At 44.5% G+C, this 24,041-nt stretch overlaps 2 protein-coding genes and 1 long non-coding RNA gene across 4 annotated transcripts in view; all 3 read left to right on the top strand.

The window, feature by feature from the left end:
• The window catches only part of SCARB2 (scavenger receptor class B member 2), a 72,686-nt gene extending 54,494 nt beyond the window's left edge, over positions 1–18,192 (top strand). The window contains exons 8-12 of the mRNA XM_032334618.1: positions 7,208–7,326; positions 8,851–8,924; positions 11,069–11,120; positions 13,911–14,069; positions 15,510–18,192. Of these exons, the coding sequence (XP_032190509.1) occupies positions 7,208–7,326; positions 8,851–8,924; positions 11,069–11,120; positions 13,911–14,069; positions 15,510–15,548 (443 nt within the window). The 3' untranslated portion in view covers positions 15,549–18,192. The remainder of the gene's footprint in view (positions 1–7,207; positions 7,327–8,850; positions 8,925–11,068; positions 11,121–13,910; positions 14,070–15,509) is intronic.
• Positions 8,931–10,724, top strand: LOC116585225. The gene is made up of 2 exons (XR_004283503.1): positions 8,931–9,765; positions 9,802–10,724. It is a non-coding gene; the product is annotated as an uncharacterized LOC116585225 (long non-coding RNA).
• A 3,223-nt stretch (positions 18,193–21,415) lies between the features above and the next one.
• NUP54 (nucleoporin 54) overlaps positions 21,416–24,041 on the top strand; it is a 35,550-nt gene continuing 32,924 nt past the window's right edge. Inside the window, exons 1-2 of one of the 2 annotated variants that reach the window (XM_032334616.1) lie at positions 21,489–21,555; positions 22,264–22,425. In XM_032334616.1, the coding sequence (XP_032190507.1) occupies positions 21,489–21,555; positions 22,264–22,425 (229 nt within the window). Of the gene's footprint in view, positions 21,556–22,263; positions 22,426–24,041 lie in introns of both variants that reach the window. The other variant, XM_032334617.1, reaches the window with a different exon arrangement.

The raw sequence follows: 24,041 nt of genomic DNA, 5'->3' as shown, positions 1-24,041 counted from the left end.
TCTGCATCTGTTGAAATGATCACTGATTTTTATCCTTTACTTTGTTAATGTGGTATATACCCTCTTGTTTGCTTTGCAAATGTTGCATCATCCTTGCATCCCTGAAGTAAATCTCACTTCATTATGGTGTACAATCCTTGTAAAGTATTGCTGAATTCAGTTTGCTAATATTTTGTTGAGGATTGTTGCATTTATGTTCCTGAGGGATATTGGCCTATAATTTTCTTTTCTTGTGGTGTCCTTGTTTTGGTATCAGGGTAACACAGAGCTTGTAAAAATGAGCTTGGAAATGTTCCCTGCCCTTCTATGTTTTAGAATACTTTGAAGGATTGGTATTCATTCTTCTTTGAATATTTGGTAGAATTCACCACTGAAGCCATCTAATCCTGGACTTTTGTTTGGTAAGAAGTTTTTGATTACTAACTCAATCTCCTTACTAATAATTGTTCAATTCAGATTTTCTGTTTCTTCAAGATTCAGTCTTGGAAGGTTATGTTTCTGGAATTTATACATTTCGTTTAGGTGGTTTGTTGGCATGTAATTGTTCATAGTAGTCTTCCATGATCCTTTGTATTTCCGTGGTATTAGTTGTACGATCACTTCTTTCATTTCTGGTGTATTAATTTGAGCTCTCTTTTTTCTTGAGGAGCCTTAGCAAGAGTTTGTCAATTTTATCGTTTCAAAGAACCAGTTCCTTGCTCCATGGATCTTTCCTGTTACCTGTTTAGTCTCTCTTTCGTTTATTTCCACTCTGGTCTTTGTTGTTTCCTACTTCTTCTAACTTTGGGCTTCATTTTTTCTTCTTTTTCAAATAACTTAGCTTATTTGACAGTTTCATGTTTCTTAAGATGGGTACTTAGCACCGTGAATTTCTGCCTTAGAATTCCTTTTGCTACATTCCACAAATTTTGATATGTTGTATTTTCACTTTCATTCATCTCAAGGCATTCTTTGATTTCTCCTTTGACTTCTTTTTTGACTCATTGGTTGTTCAAGAGCATGTTATATATGTGTGAATTCATATGTGTGAATTTTCCAGTTTTCTTACTATAATTGATTTCTAGTTTTATACCCTTGTGGATAGAAAAAAATGCTTGATGTGATGTCAGTCTTTTTAAATTTTTAAGACTTGTCCTAACATATAATCTGTCCTGGAAAATGTTTCACGTGCACTTGAGAAGAATGTGGATTCTGGTGCTTTTATATAGAATGTTCTTTATGTATCTAAGTTCATCTGGTCTCATGTGTCATTTTAAGGCCAGTTTCCTTTTTGATTTTCTGTCTGGATGACCTGTCTGTTGATGTGAGTGGAGTATTACAATCTCCTGCCATTATTGTTTGGCTATCTATTTCTCCTTTTAGGTCTGTTAATATTTATATATTTAGGTGCCCCTATGTTGGGTGCATAAATATTTACAAATGTTATATCCTGGATGCGTGGGTGGCTCAGTCATTAAGCATCTGCCTTCAGCTCAGGTCATGATCCCAGGGTCCTGGGATTGAGACTCACATGGGCTCCCTGATCAGCGGAAAGCCTGCTTCTCCTTCTCCTACTCCCCCTGTTTGTGTTCCCTCTCTTGTTATGTCTCTTTCTGTCAAATAAATAAATAAAATCTTCTTTTAAAAATGTTATATCCTTGGGACACCTGGATGGCTCAGTCAGTAAGGCGTCTGCCTTCAGCTCGGGTCATGATCTCAGGGTCCTGGGATCGAGCCCTACATCGGGCTCTCTGCTCAGCGGGGAGCCTGCTTCCCCCTCTCTCTCTGCCTGCTTCTCTGCCTACTTGTGATCTCTGTCTGTCAAATAAATAAACAAAATCTTTAAAAAAAAGTTATATCCTCTTGTTGGACTGATTCTTTTATCATTATATAATGCTTTCCTTTGTCTCTTTTTACAGTGTTTGTTTTAAAGTCTATTTTGTCTGATGTAACTAAAGCTACCCCAGCTTTCTTTTGATTTCGAATTACTTGGAACATTTTTCCTTCCATGTACTTTCAGTCTGTATGTGTCTTGACATCTGAAGTGAATCTCTTTAGGCAGCATATGGATGGGTCTTGTATTTTTATCCATTTGACCACTCTGCATTTGATTGGAGAATTTAGTCCATTTACATTTGAAGTCATTATTGAGGGGCACCTGGGTGGTACAGTCAGTTTAGCATCTGATTCTTGGTTTCGGCTTGGGTCGTGACCTCAACAATGTGCGATTGGTCCCCTTGTCAGACTCTGGGCTCAGTACAGAGTCTCCTTTAGGTTTTGCTCTCCTTCTGCCCCACCCCTGCACACACACACTCGCTGTATCTAGAAGAAGGAAATCTTTAAAAAATAAATAAAGTAATTATTGATAACTATAAACATATTGCCATTGTGTTCATTGTTTTCTGGCAGTGTTGTAGTTCCTCTGCTCCCTTTCATCTTTCTCTTGTGTAATGCTTCTTATTCCTAGAATGGTCATGTTGTGTTTTCTGGGTGGTAGTTTAGAGGTCTTAATAGTAATAATAGTTCATGTTTACCAAGCACTTATAGTAGTCATTGTTCAGCTAGTCATTGTTCTAAGTAGTTTACGTATATACATGGAGTTAATATGTGGAAATTAACTGATTTCATGTTCATAACAATGCTAAATGAGAAAGTGGAGAACTTGGTAATGAGAAAGTACATATCTTGTTAAAAATTTATGATGATTTCAGCATTGGGGAGGGTATATGATATGGTGAGTGCTGTGAAGTGTGTAAGACTGACGAATCACAGCCCTGTACCCCTGAAGCAAATAATACATTATATGTTAATTAAAATAATAAATAAAAAAATTTTATGATGATTTCAAAACAGAGTTTTTTAATTAACATGTAATGCATTATTTGTTTCAAGGGTACAGATCTGTGAATCATGAGTCTAACACACTTCACAGCACTCACCATAGCACATACCTTCCCCAATGTCCATAACCCAATCACCCTAACCCTCCGCACCACTCCCCAGCCACTCTCAGTTTGTTTCCTGAGATTAAGAGTCTCTTATGATTTGTCTCCCTCCCCGGTCCCATCTTCTTTCATTTTTCCCTCCCTGTCCCTCACGACCCCCCGCCCTGCCTCTCAAATTCCTCATATCAGAGAGATCATATGGTAATTGTCTTTCTCTGATTGACTTATTTTGCTTAGCATACCTGACTACAAATTTCCCAGTGTCTCTGAATGTCTGAGCTATTCTGCTCCTTTCCATGAACGAGGCAGGATTATTGCTAGTACAGCTGACAAAGCATTTTCTTCATCTTGAGAACTAACTTTAACAATCATATGTTGCATAATTAGTCACAGTGCTCTTACTAGATAGGCATCCAAAGGCTTCTTTTTATAATCATGGAAAGCAGGGCTCAGAGAGGTAAAATGATTTTTATAAAATTTTTGTCTCTGAGCAAATCCCCGCTAGAACATATGGTCTTCTCCCGTCCATGCTGTGATAATTCTTAGGCTACAATTCCTCTTTAAAGTTTCTTTTGAGAAATTTTGTAACCCCTCTTTCCTAAATAAAGTAATGTGCTAACTTTTGCCCTTGTATCTAATTTGCTTGAAAAAAAATCTCCTTTTGGGGTAAGTCTCAAGTCAGCAGTATACCTCCCTATTCCTTCTCTCCCATGGCAGTGGCTCCTAAACCTGGCCTTGCAGGGGAATTATCTGAAGAGTCATTAAAAATAGATGTCCCAGGGTCCCAGAACTTGTACGTTCAACATGAGCTCCAGGTAATTCTCATGAAGGTGGTGCGTACCATTTGGAAACCACTGTGCCCGGGGACATGGCACCCTTCCCTGGAGATACATAAGACCAAAGTAAATGGGAGCACGTGCGTGCTTCTGACCTCTCCTGCTTCCTTCCTAGGTGGATGGTCCTGAAATCGTGCCTTGCCCACTCAGTCCATGTGCCTCTGGCTCAAGGCACAAATGTGGGCATATTTTTTCTCATTGTTTTGCTAACATTCTGCTTCCTCAAAAAGTTGATATCAAGATCAACAAAGATTCTCTCTGGCAAATCACTGTCTTGCTACAGTCCTTTTCCTCTTATGTACTTGCCTCTTATGTACTCCCAGATGTGGACCGAAAAGTTGGTCTCTCTGGAATTATCCTCAGGTATTTCAAATTTCCTTGGAGATCATTTTGGATAGTGGGATGAGAGAGTGTTCTAGAGTCAGGCAGATCTGGATTTGATCCATATTCTGTCTATTAGCACATTAGCCAAGTTGACGAAGGAGGTAAAAATCTCAGGGGTGTCTGGGTGGCTCAGTCATTAAGTGTCTGCCTTTGGCTCAGGTCATGATCCCAAGGTCCTGAGATAGAGCCCCGCATCGGGCTCCCTGCTCAGTGGGGAATCTGCTTCTCCCTCTCCCTGTCCCACTGCTTGTGTTCCCTCTCTCCCTCCCCCTCTCTTGTGTTTCTTGGTGTTGAATAAATAAAATCTTAAAAAACGAAAAGAAAAGACACGGAGGTAGACCTCAATTTTCTCATCTGTAATATGGGAATTGATGATAATTTCCTTGAAATATTGTGTGAAGGTGAGAGATTATGTATATAAAACACTCAAGACAATGTCTGGCCCTTATTAAGTACCCAATAAATCTTTAAAAATACATTTTAAAGATCACTGTAGATCTCAAATAAGGAAATTACGGCTTTGTGAAACTGTTTAGTGAACAGTTTCTTCCTAAACAAAACACACGGACGTGACAGATGGTATGTGTCTTGAGCATGGCTGATAGATAATGTAAGCAAATCTAAATTATCTGGCAATAAGCAAATTTCTCCAACAATTGTTGGATCCCTCTCTCCTCTTCAATAGCACGATCTAGAATAGGTTTCTTTTAATAACTTGTTTCCCTATTTGTTCCTTTCCTAAAAAAATCTTATTAAAGTATATTTGACAGTACAGTGTTCTGTTTTAATGCCTCACAGCATAGTGATTTGACAATTCTGTATATTATCATTTACCATAGTAAGTGCAGTCACATCTGTCACCATAAAACATTATTACAATTATTGACTGTATTCACTATGCCATGCTATTCATGTCTGTGTGACTTTCTTATTTTATAACTGGAAGTTTGTACCTCTTAATCCCCTCCATTTATTTCACCCAACTCCCCCAGTCACCTACCTTCTAGCACCCACCACATTGTTTTCTGTAGTCATAGGTCTGTTACTGTTTTGTTTGTTTGTTTTGATTTTAGATACTACAAGTAAGTGACATTATATGGTATTTGTCTTTTCTGAGGTCTTTCACCTAGCATAATACCCTCTCGGTCCATCTGTGTTGTCACAAATGGCAAGACCTCACTCTGTTTTTGTGCCTCAGTAATATTCTGTTGTACATAGATGCCGCAGCTTCTTTATCCATTCCTCTATCGATGACACTATTGTAAGTAATGCTTCAGTGAACATAGGGCTGCGTGTTTCTTTTCAAATTAGTATTTTCATTCTCTTAGGGCAAATACTCAGTGATAGAATTATCAGATCATACGGTATTTCTATTTTTTAATTTTTGGAAGAAACGCTACACTATTTTCCACTGTGGTGGTACTAGTTTACCCACCAACAGCACACAAGGGTTACTTTTTCTCCATGTTCTCATCAACACTTGCTATTCTAATCTCTTTTTGATACTAGCCGGAACAACAGGTGTGAAGTGCTAGCTCCTTGTTATTTCGGCTTGTATTTCCCTGATGATGTGTGATGTTGAGTATTTTTTCATGTGTCTGTCAGTTAACTGGATGTCTTCTTTGGAGAAATGTCTATTCAGGTCCTCTGCTCACTTTGTAACAAATTATCTTTTTCACTGTTGAGTTGTGTAAGTTCTTTATATATATTGGATATGAACCCTTACCTTCTCCCATTAAGTTGGTTGCCTTTTTTTTTTGTTGATGGTTTTCTTTGCTGTGCCAAAGGATTTTATTTTGGTGTTGTCCTGATAGTTTTCTTTTGCTTTTGTTTCCCTTGCCAGAGGAGACATATCTATAAATATGTTGTTAAGGCCAATGTCCAAGAGATTATTGCCGTTTTGTTTTTTTTTTCCCCTAGGAGTCTTATGGTTTCAGGGCTCATAGCTGGGTCTTTAATCTGTTTTGAGTTTATTTTTATATATGGTGTAAGAAAGTGGTCCCATTTCATTTTCTTACATGTAGCTGGCCAGTTTCCCCAACATAATTTATTGAAGAGATTGCCTTTCCCCCATTGTATGTTCTTGCCTCCTTTGTCATAGATTAATTGACCATAATACACTTGTTTAATAAAGCTTTGTAGCATATCTTGAAATCTGAAACTGTGATGCTTTCAGCTTTGTTCTAATTTCTCAAGATTGCTTTGGTCTATTCGGGGTCTTTGTAGGATCTTACAAATTTTAGGATTATTTGTACCAGTGCTGTGAAAAATGCTACGGATATTTTGATAGGCGTTGCATTGATTGCAAGGTGGATTGTCTTGGCCATTATAGACAGTCTCTATTTGAGTTTTAATATGAATAGGGAAGGAAATAAAAGAAAAAAACAACAGATCATGTGGGCAGACCTTGAGCTAGTCAAATGCTGGGCAGAAAGCATGACCAGGCAAAGTCTTAAAAAATTTTGTATCAACATATTCAGGAGAAGAAAGCCTGTCTTAGGTAAACCAGGAAAAGCAGAAAAACAGAAAAGCAGGCCAAAAAAAAGGAAAAAAAAGTCCTTTTACTGGTAGAGATTTGCTGTTGAAACAAGGGCTTTCAGATGAGATGTCTCTCATTCAGTTAGAATTCTGCCTTCATCACCAACAGCTGGATGCCCCTGGACCTGTTTTGTTCTAATGCCTCTGAACTTCACTGTCCTCAAATGCAAAATGAAGTTAATAGGTTTAACTTAATAGGGCTCCTGGGAATGTTAATTAAAATAATGTGTGTAAACCTTTATATTTCATAGGTGCAAGAAATACTGGAGAATATGTAATTTAGCCATGACTTCACTATATATGGTAGAATAAAATAATGTTAGGGTCAATGAGATGTCAGCTAATGAGTATAAATCCCAAACTAGGAGGTGTCGGACGGAATTTAACCTGCCCTCTCCCCGACCCGAGGTTACTTATGGATAGAACTTCCCCCTCCGTAGGAACCAGGTTTGTGGGCAGGAACTTCCCATTCATCTTGGACTTTCAAGAACCACATCATTCATTTCTGTTTTCCTTAAAACGCAGGTGCACCTATTATTATATCTTTCCCACACTTCTACGAAGCGGACCAGCAGTTCGTTTCTGCCATAGACGGCATGCATCCCAATAAGGATGATCACGAGACATTTGTGGACATAAACCCTGTGAGTGCACACGTCTTCCTGGTAAAAGCTTGCATTTTATTCTGTCCAATGCAGTGTTTATCGGCTTAGTCCAGAGCCCGTTAACATTACTGTCTGCCTCGCATATACATATTCAAGGGGAAAAGACTCAGCTCTGTGCATGTGATACCTAGTCTCATGGCCTAACAGGCTGAACTGTGTGACCCTGACAGGCAGAAATAGCGGCAAACCTAACGAAAAAGCACCTGTAAACATTGCATTGCTGGAATGACCGAAATTGGACCCGTAAAACCTGGCCAGTGTTCCGCTGCCAGCCTTGGACTTGAACGTGTATACATTCTCCCACTGGCAGACAGATCAGCAGGGTCGAAGCCACATTTTTTCTTTGCTCACTGCTGGGAATGTTTTGGTTGCAATTTAAATATATGGTGCTTTTTTTTTTTTTTTTTAAAGATTTTATTTATTTACTTGACAGAGACTCAGCGAGAGAGGGAACACAAATGGGGGGAGTGGGAGAGGGAGAAACAGGCTCCCCGCGGATCAGGGAGCCCGATGCAAGGCTCCATCCCAGGACTCTGGGATCAGGACCCGAGCAGAAGGCGGACACTCAACAACTGAGCCACCCAGGTGCCCCGAGCCTCAGTTGCTTCTAGCAAGCCTCATTCTGCAGGCACTGTTGAGAGTTTATTGTATGATATTAATTTAAAAGGCATTAGATATACATGTACTTTAGTCTTGTTTTCAAAGAGGAGGTAAACTAAAAACCACGTTAAAAGGAAAAGAATATCGTTTTATGATGTGAGAGCCCTTCACTGTTGGAACTGAGTTAGAGGTCAGATATCTTCATTTTGGGGATTTTGAGCACAGGGAACAGTAAAGAAATAGCAAGAACAGCCTTTTAGCTCAGCAATTTATAGGCACTTTGCTCTTGTGTCTGAGAAATCAATGGTTTTATCTTTTTGTGAAAAAGATCCAAGTGTTTTTCCCCCTCACCCCCCCTCCCCCGCCTTTTCTCTTCACCTTCAATCGGTTCCTCTTCCTCAGCAGAAAGGTGGGCAGGTGCTTGTCCCCAAGGGCCAGGGCAGTCCCTTAACCCCAGTTCAGAGGCGAAGCGGCCACGGGCAGACCGCCTTCCCGGCTTCGTGGGCGTCCCGACCGTCCCGGGGCCCACTCTCGGGCTCAGAGCTCCCTCCTGGCAGGGTGCCCAGGGCTTCACCATCCTGAGGGGAGCATCCTGGGTGCTCGCCAGCCACACCCCATGTCAGGCTTCACTCTAGCCCTGCGGCATCACGGTCTGCATGGTCCCAAGGCCCCAGAGCTCGCACGCGTAGTGAAGTTTGGGAGGCAGTGGTCCACCAGGCACCCGACCACAGCCGCGGTTCTGCATCTGCCCTGGGGTCCGTGTTCCCGTGTCCCACCTGTCCTAGCGGACCTGGCAGCGGCCACGCTGGTTCTGAGCATCCCATGGAGCTGGCGCTTTGCCGAGAAAAGCTGTTCATGGTTTTAATAAGCCCTCGTGTTTTCTTCCCACTCCTCTGATCGCAGTTGACTGGAATTATTCTAAGAGCCGCGAAGAGGTTCCAGATCAACGTTTACGTCAAGAAGTTAGAAGACTTTGCGTAAGTTTTACCTCTTTCGTCGGAGGCAGTGGGTGGTTTGGCTGCACTGACTCTCCGGTGGGTCGATGTCAGGAGACGGATCCCTTTCTAAGCCCGCCCCCTCCTGCCCTTCAGGGATGAGGCATCATCGGCACCCGCAGAGGCTGTCTCGGTCTTGGAATTTACGTTATTTAACCAAACACCTAGAGCCTGCTCTCTGTGGATCACACATTGTTCCAAGCATTTTACACACAGGAACTCATGTATTCCTCATGGTTACGCTGTGTTGGCCCCATTTTACAGATGAGGAAACCAAGGCACGGAGAGGTGACCTAAGGCTACAGAGTGCGCGCCTCTCCGTGCCATGCGGCGTTGCCCTTGCCACGACTCTGGTCGCCTCCCTTCCTGTCTGCCCACTGCTCCCACCAGGGCCACAGGCTCCCAGTTAAGGGGCAGTTCACATAGGCTCCTGAGTCCAGCCTCTCCTCCCCGCACTCCATCTAAAAGCCACCGCTTAACTAGGGTCACTAAGTATAATCTCCTGCTGAGACTTTTCAGTGGGAATTTTAGGGGTATGAGAAGATGCTTATGACTTAAAAAACAAATCGCAAAACTGTACATAATGGTAGGTATCTATTCTTTGTTTCTGTCTGTCTACCCATCTATCTATTACAGCACTTGGCTCCCCCATCAGATTTGCAGATCTAACCCCACATGTCATGGATTTTTCTGGAAAATAAATGTGGTTTGCAAGAATGCATTTTGCCACCCCTGTGTATTTTCCTGAGGCAGGATAAATTAGTAGTTAGGACCTAGAGCCTTAGAATCAAAATGAAATTACAGTCCTATTGGTCCTGGGCAGGTGGTAGGTACCACAGTCCCATAATCCCTGGGACAGTGGTACCTACCGCAGGAGACTAGTGAGAGAATTAAATGAGATCGGGTCCCCCAAACAGCAGGTATAGAGCTGGTTCTTGGTAATGTGCTCTGGGCTCGAGCGAAGACAATACTTAGGGGCCTGGTCATAAAACATTCTGAGGAGGGGCGCCTAGTGGCTCAGTTGATTAAGCATCTGAGTTTTGATCTCGGCTAGGGTCTTGATCTTCAGGTTGTGAAATGCAGCCATACACTGGGCTCTGCGCTCAGTGAGGAGCCCTGCTCCCACAACTTATCTCTCCAGCCAGTGTGCTATCATAATGAGGATGTCTATAAAATAATCTCAGACATCATCTTTTTTTTTATTGAGGCACGATTGACATCCATTATATTAGTTTCAGGTTGACAATATAATGAGTCGACATTTATATGTATTACAGAAGGATCAGCACAGTCAATCTAGTTACCCATCACCACACTAGGTACAGATTTCTCTTCTTGCAATGACACTTTTCAGATCTACTCTCTTAGCAGCTCTCACTGTGGTTACAATATTATTCACTGTAGTTGCCGTGTTGTATGTTACATCCCCAGGACTGACTTATTTTATAACTGGAAATTTTTATCCTTTGACTCCCTCCACCCATTTTGCCCACCCCCAACCCCCAACTCTGGCAGCCACCCATCCGTTCTCTGTGTCCGTGGGCTCAGTTTGTTTGCTTTGTTTTAGATTCCTCGTGTAAGGGAGAATATATAGCATTTGTCCTTCTCTGCTGATCCGCTTAGTGTAGTGCCCCCAGGGCCCATTCAGGTTGTCCCAAATGGCAAGATTGTGTTCTTTTTTATGGCTCAGTAGTACTCCAGTGTGAATATATATCAAGTTTCCTTTATTGATTCATCCATTGATGGACACTTTGGTTGTTTCCAAATCTTGGTTACTGGAAAAAAATACTGCAGTGAACCTAGGGGTGCATGTATCTTTTTGAGTTAGTGTTTTTGTTTTCTTTGGCTAAATATCCAGAAGTGGAAATGCTATATGGTAATTCTATACCATTATATGGTACCATATGCCATTATATGGTAGTTCTGTTTTAAATTTTTCGAGGAACCTGCATGCTCTTTTCCAGACTGGCTGCACCAATTTACCTTCCCACCAACGGGGTTCAAGGATTTCCTTCATCCACACCCTCAGCAACACGCACTGCATTTTGCCTTTTGACCCTAGCCCCTCTAACAGTATGAGGTGCTATCTCATGGTGGTCTTGATTTGTCACCTTTTCTCTTTATAGTGAAACGGGAAACATTAGAACCCTGGTTTTCCCAGTGATGTATATCAATGAGGTAAGTTGTGGGAGGGAGCCACCGGTATATTTCACTTGTGAAAGCGTGGGAGACTTCCGGTATGACGTCTGCTACTGTGACTGCGCGATGTAAGATGTGAGAAAGGGGGCCAGTGATTTTTAAAAACTTGTTTGTCTTCAGAAAGTTTTCTGTTTATATGTTTACATGAGGCTGACTGTGTTTGAGATTTGAAAATATGTTTGAGATTTGAAAAAATTTCCTTTCTCAAGAACATATTTTGGGGGAAACTCTTTTTCTGGGCAGCTGGTTATGTCAGAAACAAAATGCAGAGCTAAATGAAGCAATGTCAAACACTGTGGACATTTTAGTGATACATGGTTGCCTTATGTTTTATCATAGCCTACAGGTTTTTTTTTAACTTCCTGATAAACAAACATATATCATGAATTATAGGACACAGACCTGTCATAGTTCAAACAAAAAGTATTTCGCTAATGAAATACTTCTTTCTTTCACACTACTCCCATAGAAATTTTATCCCAAAGTATTAGGTATAAATTAAAGTTTTGCAAATAAAAACATTTTCAGAAAGCTCAGTAAACACCTGCTATCTCAGACACCTGTGATAAATTCTTTTCTGAATCACGTGCATTTACTGTACAAATCTCCTCAACTTCTCTATTTCTCCCACTCAGTTTGGAGGGGGAACATGTAGGGGGTTTCTCCTCTCTAATAAATTCTTGATTGCCTTGCTTCTGTTGTTAATGGCACCATTTTTTAAAGTTTATGTTATTTTTCTCTGTTCCTTAATTAATTAATTAATTAATAATCTTGCTCTGTATAGAAAATTCAGTAACAGTGATTGGCAAGAAAAAGGAAAGCTAAAATAATTTTCACAAGACCTGGGTGAGATTGATATTATTCTTAACTTGCTTATTTTACTCAACAGCGTGTGGTTAAAGTGTTTCCAATAATAACTTTGTAAAAAATAATTTAGTGTCTTACACTTTGTCAAACTAACATGAGCTGTTTATAAAGCTCTTGGAAAATTATTAAATTTATACTTTAGAAGTGAATCACCAAACAAATATTGAATCATTATATTGTATACCCAAAACTAATCTGTTTATGTCAATTATACCTCAATTAAAAATTTTTTTTAATATTTAAAAGGCAAATCACTGATAATCCGCCCTTCAGAAACAAGTGCAGCTGACATGGCTCATGTTGCCTCTTAGCATTATTCTGCTTGTGATATTAGATAGTTGAGACCATTCCATAAATACAGTTTTATAACCTTCTTTTTTCATCTGGCATTACTTTGGTAGCCACATTTATAAACTTTTGAAGGGTTTATGATTGCAATTCTAAGACAAGACTTTCATTGTTTGCTAGGAAAATGTAGGCAATAGTCACCAATTTCTAGGATCTGTTTGCAGTTGCTCCTGAGTTATCATTGTTACTATTTGCAGAGAAGGACTCAGAAGCAGGGCTTTTTGAAAATGGGGAAGGACCCTGCTCTGCCGGCTTGTGTTCCTAATTGTGTTTATGTTTGAAGTCCCCTCCAACTCAACGATCGCTTTGCTTTTTTGTTGAAGACTGTATTGAGTCCAGGGAATTGAGGAGTAAAACCTTGTGCTTTTGGTACCTCCTAGAAAGGACTTGACTCTGCTCTCCAAAAAGGAAACATTAGACCTTGATATGACCTTGGATACTGCTCTCCCACCTCCTTTTTGGATCTTGTTCAGTTACTGGAAGCTCCAGTCCTAGAAACCCATCCTCTGCCCCAGTCTGGTGCAGGTTCAGCCTAAATTAAGCCCAGAGTTCCATTTGTTGTTCATAATTTTTATGAAATTAAGCTCTCCAGACACCTCACCCATTACAATTTAAAGAGATAAGATATTTGTTCTGCATCCAGAAAGTGTTATTCTAGAACATTTTCTTGGTTATCAATACCCTCTGGAATTCTAGTGAGCCTCAAGACTTCTTTAGACAACCTGTTGAGACCTCTGGTCTTTTTAGGTTACTTTTATTTTTAAGAAACTTTTTTAAAAAGATTTTTTAAGAAACTTTTTTAGAAAGATTTTATGTTTAAGTAATCTCTACACCTAACAAGGGGCTCGAATTCACCACCCAGAGACCAAAAGTTGTACTCTACCGACGGAGCCAGCCAGGGTCCTGAGACCCCTGGTCTCCATCACTAGGGATTTAACCAAGACAGTAATTATACTTTGCACATATTATTTTTGGAATATTTCATTCAGTCACTCAACTGGCATTAATTCAGCACCTACTGTGTGTAGAGTGCTATTTCTGACATTGAGGTGATTAAGATATAAGTCTTGCCTTTGGAAACCTCACAGTCACAAGGAGACCTACAGATCAACAGACAGTTACCGCAGAGAGTGCGCAGTGATGGGGGGTTTTAGGGACTGGTACAGAAGCTTAGTAAAGGGACTTTTAACAGGCCTGAGTTGGCCAGAGAAAACTTCTGGTTGGAAGTTACGCTGAATTAGATATTAAAGGATGAGTTGGAGTTGTCTGATACAAATGATGGTATTACTTTGTTATTTTTTATTACTCTTTCCCTCCTACTTCCAACCTAATTTGAAAGGAAGACATGTGTTCAGGAAAAAAAAAAAAAAAGATGTTAATGAATAAATGCCCCTTCTGGTTACTCTAATTTATAAATGAATTTTTAGTCTCTTCAGTTTGCTAATGGGAAGACTTACCCAAATTATGGTTAATGAGTTGGAGGAAAGATAGAGCAGAAAACTTTACAGCCTGCGTATTTAGTAATCAGGGGAATACTATTTTCTTGCCTTCCAGAGTGTTCTCATTGATAAAGAGACTGCAAGTCGACTGAAGTCTGTGATTAACACCACTTTGATCGTCACCAACATACCCTACATCATCATGGCGCTGGGCGTGTTTTTTGGATTGGTCTTCACCTGGCTTGCGTGCAGAGGACAGGGGTCCATGGACGAGGTGAGCAGTGGCTGGAGGAGCGTCTCCCTCACTGGGTAACTTTACCCGATGAGGTCCGCTGTGCTCCGCTGCAGGGCTCCATCACTGGAACCCCCAGGGGGATTTCTGGGGGTTTGTGCTGGGCGTGGTGATTCCCTGGCCGCGTTACTACTGAACCAAAGGAAGCAAAGCGAGTGTGTCAGAGAGGGAGGAGGAATACAGCGATGCTCTCTAGAAGTGGGGGCTGTCTTGGTAGGCCTGGAATCCCCGGCACTGAGCTTCATATTTCTGAAAATAACCCGTAAGGAGAGGGAGAATATTTAACAGCTAAACGTCTGGACTTTGGTGTCAGACTGGTTCAAATCCCAGTTCCGCCTCTTAGTGGTGGCGTGGCACTAAAATGGGCCTCAGTTCTTCATCTGTAAAGTGGGATCATGAGAGGACCTGCTTGAAGAGGTTTTTCATGAGGATTAGAGGGTATAGTGAACAGAAAGCACTTGGCCCTGGTGTTAGCATTTCATAGGAGCTCGATAAGCATGAGTTGTGGGATGAAGTAATTCAAAGATTATAAAGTCAAGACAAGCAGAGACCTGCTTGGAAGGAATCAGAGGATGCCAGAAGATGCCTCCCACTGAGTCATCCCTGCGTATGAAATGACTGGCGCAGGGGACAGTAACGTCCCACCCCCCCCCCCCCAACAAATGGTTGGGATAAACAGAGTTCGGTTGGCCTAAGTGACCACCTGGCCCTCCCAGCTCCACCATGAAGCAGCCTTTCCTGTGGGAGCAGTGTCCCTTTCTGCACCAAAGGCTTTCCCCCTCTTCTAGACGCTTCAACTAAGTGTCTGAGGCCAATGTGAGGGAGGAAATGAAATAGGTTGAAACCATCAGAATAGTATTAGCTCAGATTTCCCTGTGTCCGACACGATTTCTCTTCCGGTGTGCCCATCAGGGCAGCGTGACTTAGGTCTGAGGTGATTATCTCGCCCTTCCTGTGTCTGAGGTGATTATCTCGCCCTTCCTGTGTCTGGGCCTCCCTTCCCGTCTGACGCCGCACAGTCACTGAGATTTTCATAAGCGCAGGTGAAAGCCCAGGTCAGTGCTCTCACTGCTCCTGCCATTAACCGTCTGCGTGTAGTCAACAAGCAAGCGACGACTGGGCACCCACCGCCTCTGAGACCTAGTTCCCTGGTAGGTTTTGAGCCAGGAAGGAGCGAGTCCATGGAGTGTGTCCATGAGGGTTATGGGCCCCGGGGCCGCAGGGGAGGGCGCTGCTGCGGAATCGGGAGCCAGGCTGAGGGCCCAAGGGCAAGGCAGCAGCCGGCTGAGGTGTGACAGCCGCGCTCCTGTCAGACTCTCCTCCCATCTTCCCCCGCCTCCCTGTCCCCCAGCGTTTCCCCCCCGGGGAGAACTTTCTGAAGGGACCACCTGACGCCGCTGTCCCCTCTCTTGGGAGTCTCAGGGAACCGCAGACGAAAGGGCGCCCCTCATACGAACCTAACCGCGGCCCGAGCTGGGCGGAGGAGCCGTGTGAGCTGTCCTGACCCGGACCATCCGCGTCTACACGGGCATGTGGCCTGTCCCGGAGAGGAGGGCGGAGACCCCGCGCTGGCGAGTGAGGAGAGCATCCCGGCAGGAGGTTAAACGACTGACTGACTCGGTTGGCCGTTAGGCTTTATAAAATTGTTTGTTTTCCATGTGTCTGGCAGGTATTTAATAAACTCTTGTATAGTAATTTTTTTTTTAATTGGGTGCTGGTAGCTCCAGAACTGTGTGACCACTGTCGTGGTTAAAATGTGTCTGCGTGGCTTGTTAACGTCCCTCCGTCTAACCTTCTTCAGTGTGTTTCAGTCACCAACTTTGTGCTTGAAATATATAAAGACGATTTTCTGTTGTATTTCACCCCAAAACAGAAGGAAGGAAGAGTTCGGAACCCAGGGTAAAATGGTAGCCTCATAAATACATCCTTAAAAGGCATCTAATGTCCTCTTTTTAAAAAATGGTATATTGTATTTCATGCTAATCTTCAGTTCATAATTACTCCAGGAAAATAATTCGATCTTTTGACTCCTTGCAAGCCCAGTGGGGAAGGGGTGTGGGGGGTGTGCTGTGGGGCGAACCCTGGGAGTTGATTGTGATTAAGCACCGGAGGCATTTTTGCTCGTACTTTTGCGAATTGAGAGGATGTACAGATAATGTTGGTGTGGACAGGTACAGATGTTTCATGTGGTGTAGAAGTAAATGCTAGTTATGACATTTGTGCGTAGTTTGGGAGGGTTTTTTGTTTTGTTTTTAGTCAAAATGATCTTGGTATGGAAAGGTGCTTCGGAGAGGTGTCACCAGTAAGTGATTTTTCCCCCAGTCACCCGCGCCAAATATGATACTCTATTAATTACAATATTATTGAGTGATTCTTTGTAAAATTATTTATGAATATGGGAAATCCATCCATTCACAGCCCGAGTTACACACACACTTCAGGAAGTCTGACGGTGCTCACAGGATATTTCTTCCGGGGCAGTCTTCATGGGAACTTTGAAATTGTTTTTGTAAGTTGGCTTTCTGTCCCCAGATTTGACCTCTTCCAGTGTTCTGTGGTTCACTGTCACTCATGGAGAGAGAAAAATGTGCCCTACACGTCCTGTGACAATCATCTTACTGACAGAATGAATGATGGGGTTTTAAAATATTGTACAGAAAAGGCTTTAAAGAAAGGTCCCTAGGGACCCAGGGGGCAGGGCCACCTCTTTTCAGAAGACCCCTTGGCTTTCAGTGCAGCCTAAATCAGAGGATTAGGAACCACCACGTGACACAAATTCAAGCATATTTAAGGGCATTTTCTTGGTTCTCAAAGTTCACTATTCATTTTTGATCGAGAAAACTGTATAGTTATCCAGCAGAGTGCACAGAGAATTTCATAACAGCTGAATCATCTTACAGGATTTTCTGTCTGAAGCTGGATTTCAGTGTAGCAAATGAAGCGAGAAGACCATGACTGTCACAAATACAGCTTCTGATCCTGTGTGGAGGTGGTAATCCCATTATTTGCCCCAGTTTTTTTCTCTCTACACCAACAACACAATATGTGACGTGTTCCCTTCTTGGAGGGGCTAATTGGTTAAACTCTCAACTTCTCCATGAATGAAGATAGAACTTACAGATATCCCAAATCACCAAAAGGGGAAAAACTAAATTGAAAATATTTTGTCTTCAATAATGCCAAATATCTAGATTTTTAAATTTATCGATATTTGACTATATTTTTTTGTTTATCCACTTATCCACATGAATAAAACTGATGAACCAGTGCATGTTTATTGGTTCATCCTATTATCAGGATATCTGTGAGGAGGAAATTTCTAAATACTATGAATGATAACAGCCCATGTACGCTTTCAGACTGACTCCCACACAGGCAAGGAGACCAAAACACATTACCGCCTTGCAATTCTTCATAGTGATTTGGCTTAACATCCCATGTGATATTATGTCTCTGAAAAATCTGTGGGAAGCCCATACACTGCTGTCAGGGTTATTGGTTGGTTAAAAAGAACAAACGTGCCTCTTGGGCTTTAGGGTGAGCATAACAGACTTCCTCACTGATTCTCTCGGAGCCCTTATCCTGGAAAGGCCTCCAAAGTCTGTGATTGTTGTTATCACAAAATACGTGTGTCCTGTACTATGACACTCAGTTTAGGGAGAAACCGAACAGAGGGAGGTGACTATGCCTCTCTCAGGGAAATCTGAGAGTTGAACACAGGACAGGGAATGGGCTTTGCCACTGGTAGCTCAAGGCTTTTCCTACTGGACTTAATTTCTTTATGTTCTGGAAAGATCACTAATGGTCAAGTGCAGTGAGTACTATAGGACTAGCCCCTATTGGGGTTTTTACTGAAGGGAGGTTGGTTTTTGTTTTTTTATTTAAATTGCTTGAGACACGAGTTCTGCAAAGGGTGACCTTCACGCTTGCCGTCTGAGCATTGTTTCTGGAAGTAATTGCTCGTGGCCATCAAACAGAATACTGACCAGAATGCTCTTCCTGTAGCTGAAATAATTGGTTCATTTCATGTGATTCTAGACTTGTTTATTTCTACCCCTAACGCAATGAAGTATTTCACTAATAAAACTGTTTCTATGAAATTTCACTGGAAATCGTACGTGATGTCATCAGATGACTGTCGTCTCGAATTTCATTTGAAAGACGTTCTTTGTCCTTGTGACAGATGCAGGCCTGAGTCTCACCTGTTGGGCTCCCTGTGATTTCTGCTCAGCTGTGGTGGACGGGTCCAGAGAGCCTGACCCATCGAGCTTGAAGCGGGTCCACAGCGAGTTTCTCTGCCCCAGGGCTTTCTCTAGAGGCCTGCAAGCCCCTTAGCAGCACTGGGGGTCAGTAGGCCGACATATTGGCCCTTAACCAAAGTGGGCAGGAGCAGGAAGGAACATGTTTACAAGTGACAAAATAGGACATGGCAGGTTTTTTTAGCGAGGCCTGCTCTGGCTGCGAGGTGAGTAAACTGGAAGAGTCTATGTGGATACAGGGAGGTCAGTGAGGAGGCTGCCATGTTGGGTGGGTCCCTTTGGGGTCTGCGTTGGCATGTGAGATGGGGGTCATGCACCGGACTCCAGGGAGAACTCCACAGAGCTGCACAGCAGGGGTTAATTAATTGGTTTTATTGGGGAAAATAAAAATGTATAGGGCCAGAAGAGCAAGATAAAAGGCGCAGACCCTCCAACCTTCTCTCATCCCACGGAGAGGCCAGCCAAGGGCCAGAGTACTGTTTGGTCTCACTAAAGAGTACAAATCTGCCTTCTAGTCCCCCTTTTGAAGAGACAAGCGTGAAGAAGCAGTCTTGTCCATGAAGGAATGTACAAGCCATTGAGCCACAGGCAGTTTGGATTGGGGTGAATGCTGTGTAGAAATCGGGAATGCCAGCTGCCAGTGGAATCACTGGGGAAGAGAAGACCCTGGCTCCATGGGACCTGAGCTTGGCTGCAGCCCCTTCTCCCAGCAGAGGGGGGAACTCCTAGCCACAGTTAGCTGGTTCTCTGGGCACCCCAGAATGAGGTCACCATCTGACTCTCCTGCTCACCGCACTACAAGGGCTCCTGCAATGTCATGGTCAGGGTTGGCAAACCTTTTCTGTAAAGGGCCAGATGAAAAAGTCCTGGCTTTGCAGACCTCTCTCGTCACAACTATTCAATTCTGCTCTTGGATCATAAAAGCAGTCCTAGGCACCATGTAAACAAATGGGCGTGTCTGTGTGTCTTTACCCAAATAGACAACAGTCCACATTTGGCCATCATTTGCTAATCCCTGGTCTAGGCGAAAGACAATGATAATTGGAATCGGGGAGATGGCAGGGGAGATGAAGTATTTTAGAAACGTTTAAAAGATAAAGTATGTGGGGCTTGGAGATGAATATGGGAAAGGCAAGGGGGAGGGACATGTCACAGGACTCATTCATCACCCCACAGTATTGAATAAAGTCTGTTACAGGGGTAGGCCCTCTGCTCGCAGTAGGGATAAAACCAGTAAAAAACAAAACAAAACAAAAAGAGTTCCTGCCCTGGTGGAGGAAGGGGGGTCACGGAGGGCTTCCTACGGAACACAGACTCCCCGTCCTCTTTCGTCCCTGCATCATTTCTGCGACTGCACTCTGCGGCCTCGCCTGGCTCTCTAACCACGCTCTCTCTGGCTCCCTTGGGGGCCGTTTCCTTTCTTCTCAATACCTGCGATCAGCGATCAGCGGCAACCTCTTCTGGCTTGATAACTCTTCCTGACCACTCCACTGACTCCCTGACTTCCGTTACAACCTGAACAGTTACAGCCGACATACGGGTCGTTCAACCTCAGCCGCACATACCAACACCTGCTGCATAGCCTCCCCCAGATCGTCCTCAAATCCAGAAAGCAAAAAAAGAAAAAAAAAAGGATTTCATTTTTTCTTGTCTTCATTCCAAATTCCCACTACCGAGGAATGGCACCGCAGTCCACCCAGTCGTGCAGGCCAGAGAACAGGGACTCGTGCTAAACTTCTCCACATCTGCCAAGGCGTCTATCTGCGCCTGTCTCCCTTCCTGCTGTGCTCTTCCCTTCGTCAGCACTCTCACTGGGACTCCTGCCATTACCACTGTTGGCGTGATTTAGTTTTTTGAGTAGGTAAACCGTTTACATTTTCAAAAAGCATAAAAGGGGTTTATGGTGAAAAGGCTTCCACCGTCTCCCAGACACGCAGTTCATCTTCCCAGGGGTTAACTAATGTCACTCACTTTTTTATACCTATCTTTCCAAGAATATTTTATACAAGTGCGTATTTGCATATTCTAACCCCCTTTTCCATCACCAAAATCGTAGCATACCAGAGAAGGTTTTCTAATTGTCTTTTATGTAATACATTTTTTAAAAGATTATTTATTTATTTATTTGACAGAGAGAGAGAGATCACAAGCAGGCAGAGAGGCAGGTAGAGAGAGGGGGTGGGGGGAAGCAGGCTCCCTGCTGAGCAGAGAGCCAGATGCGGGGCTCGATCCCAGGACCTGATCATGACCTGAGCTGAAGGCAGAGGCTTTAACCCACTGAGCCACCCAGGCGTCCCTGTAATACATCTTTGAGATCTTTTTCTTTTAAGCACAGAAAGAGCTCTACTGTTCCCCTTCCATGTCTGAATAGTACTCCTTTGTATAAATGCAACTGTTGAAGCAAACCCGTGTTTCCAGTCACTTATTATAGGCAATGCTCTAACCCACAAACTTGTCCAAAATTTTGCCCATTTGTAAGATGAATTCCTAAAAGCAGATGGGTCCAAGGATTTGTCATTTTGATAAACATAATGTGGGTTTGTTGTTGTTGTTATTTTTATTTTTACTAAAGTATACGAGCACATAGATTTAAGAATCAAATAATTCTATAAGGTTTGTTATTTTATTTTTTTTAAAGGGGGGGAACCTAGAGATACCATCCTCAAAGGCATCCCTATTAACCCTTTTTTCCCATGTACCCCCTGACTGGGTAAAGGCTGCTCCGGGAACCTCCGTGAGTCTCAGCATCCTCCCGGTACTCTCCGCCACGGAGGTGAGGCTGCGGCCTTCCTCTCGGTCCTCATCACACTCCTACTCAACCTCCCGCACATCCTTCCCACGGGGCCTCCCTACGGCAGCACTTAAGGGCTTTCGCACCGCACGCCCCGCCGACTCCCAGCTCTCGCCCGCGGCTGAGACGCCCCGGGCCACGCAGAGCCCCGAAGCCCCCGGAAGCCGGCGGCGCGTTCCCGCCCCCGCACCCCCCCCCCCGCCGCGTGCGCCCTTCCGGCGTTCCGGCCTCGTAGCCTGGGCCCGAAAAGAGGCGGAACTCCCTAGTCCGAGGGCGGTTTCCCCGCGGGACTGAAAAGCGGAGTGCACCGGGTGTCGCGGGAGCAGAGTCTCGGTCCCCTGCTCCCGCGACATGGCTTTCAACTTTGGGGCTCCTGCGGGCACCTCCGGCACCGCTGCAGCCACTGCGGCGCCCGCGGGTGAGTGAGCCTCTCGGACCTTCTCCCGGGGAGGAAGGGAGGCCTCCGGTCCACCCCCTCGGTCCGACATTCTCCGGGTGGCGGGTCGAGGGGGAGGGGGAGGGGGAGGCTTCGGCCGCTCGGGGGGTTTCGTGCTTCGGGGAAGGGCGGGCGGCGGCAGAGCGGGCCCGGGCGACTCCGGAGGGGCCGCGGGGGGCTTCGAGGCGCAGCCTGGGTCCTGGGCCCGGTCCTCCCTCGCTCGCTTCCGGCCGCCGGCAGCCCTCCCGGGAGACTGGGAGACCCGCCCTGTCCTCCTCCCCTCAGCCGCGGGGCCCCGCTCGGCCCCGGCTCGGCCCCGGCTCGGCCCCGGCTCGGCCCCGGCTCGGCCCCGGCTCGGCCCCCGCTCGGCCCCGGCTCGGCCCCGGCTCGGCCCCCGCTCGGCCCCGGCTCGGCCCCCGCTCGGCCCCCGCTCGGCCCCCGCTGCCGGGCGCGGGGAGCTGCGGGCCGGGGGCCGCGGCTGCGTGCGGCGCGGGTCCTCGGGGCGGCGTCGCGCTCGCGCTCGCGTCGGGTCCCCGCCTGCGCCTTCCTGCCCGCCTGGGGCCCGGGCCGGGTTGGCCTTCGCCCCCGGGCGCCCGCATCGCCGCTAACGCTGCTCTCGCTCTCTCTCCCTTCTCTCTCCGCTTCTCCCGCTCTGCGTGTCTGTCGTGGCTCCGCCGCCGCGCCGGTCAGCATTCGGTGGGCTTGAGACCGCCAACTCCACCGCCAGTGGGTTTAATTTTGGGGGTTTCGGACTAACCGCTAATCCCGCGGTGAACTTTAACATTGGGAACTTCGGCGTTGCGACGACCTCGGCGACGCCGTTCAGTTTTGGGAACAGCCTGGCGAGCGCAGGTAGATGCTGGGGTCGTCCGCGCGGCGAGCGTCGGGCGCCGGAGTCCAAGAACGTGGGACGGAGCGCGGCCGGCCCGGCGGCGGGGAGGTGCCCGCCCCGCGGTCGGAGCCGCAGCCCTGGAGCCCAGCCCTGCCTGTCTTAGAAGATGCGGGTGGGGAAGTGTCCCGAGGTCTGATGTTCCCGTTAACTTCCCAGCCGTGGAACAGAACGCACCTTCCAGGGGGTGCGGGTTCGGAACGCGCGGTCCCGAGTAGAGGCCGTTTTCCAAATTGGTGGGATCTCTTCCCAATCAGAGGCCCGGCAGTCAGGCCGCTGCTCTGGGATTCTTGGACTCCTGCAGTCACGTTTTTCCATTTTTCTTGCATCTGTCATTGGAATTCCATTTGCTTGTCCTTGTGTTTCCCGAGAGAAACGAGTCTTATACGAACAGCAGCTCCCGTCCGGTTGCTCTACGGTGTGCGACCACCGTAATGCATGTCCTCCACTCACTCCGCAGATGAGGGTCCCTTTCTGTTAGATGCCTAACTGGAGAAAGAGCCCCCAGTTTTCACTGCACTTTTTGAGAAATGAGCAGAGCAATTTAATTTATTGTCACGGAGCGTTGAGTTCTAGTAGGTAGGCGAGACCTCTTTGCATGAAAAAAATAATAATGAAGATTTTAGTATCGGTATGGATTGAAGCTCATTGGAAATTTGCAAAACACAAACTATAATGGGTATACGTGTGTATAAATTTAAAATACGTCAGTGTACTTTATATACAGTATCCTATGGAAAAGTCTTGTTCCTCTGCTGCTCGTATATGAATTTATTGTCCGTATTCTCTTACATCACGCCACTTATGCCCATGCCAATTATATGCATCTTGTAAACAGTATTCCCTAAGATTTATTTGGGTGTTTGTGCAGTGTTTGTTACTGCAGTGCGAATATCACCTTGGCATCTGATTTGAAACGTTTTGAAGAATACTTGAAACCTTGGATTCCAAGGATAAAACTGTCCATTATTGTTAAGGTATATTTAAAGTGATCATGTATCACTGTCATTGGTATGTTTATTTTTTCCCTGTTTGCTTAAAATTGGCACTGGGTGAAACGACATTATTTTGAAATTTGTGTTTCCAAACAAAGCCACCCAGTTTGTAATTCAGCAACAATAAATAAACTTACAGTATTTGCTTGATTTCATGTTCATTTTGAGTTATCATTGTTAATTTTGAGTTGTGATAATGTAACTGTATTTTAGCCACTTTTATAGATGTTCATTAACTGAGCCTTCAGCAAAGGGATGATAGAAGTTCTTGTTTATTTTTTGTCTTTGCAGATCCACTATTACTAATAAACATTTTTGGTATTAGGAACCATGATAAGATACTAATATTGTGTAGCCAATTCAGAATATAGTATAGTTTTTCTGTAGAAGGGAGGAATAATGAAAAAGCTTGAGAACACTGTTCTGTACTTCTAGGTGATATTTTTAAAATAAAAACGTTTACTGTTTCCAATACTGCAATAAAACCTACAAGAAAATAGAGTATTAGGTTATGGCTACAATATACACTGTATTTTTAAGTAATTTTCCAAATCAAAATTATATGATGAATATCAGAGGATTGG

This window comes from Mustela erminea, chromosome 2 (genome assembly GCF_009829155.1).
Source record: "Mustela erminea isolate mMusErm1 chromosome 2, mMusErm1.Pri, whole genome shotgun sequence".
Lineage (NCBI taxonomy): Eukaryota > Metazoa > Chordata > Mammalia > Carnivora > Mustelidae > Mustela > Mustela erminea.
The sequence above is the reverse complement of the archived record's forward strand: the minus strand, read 5'-3'. Positions and strand labels throughout refer to the sequence as shown.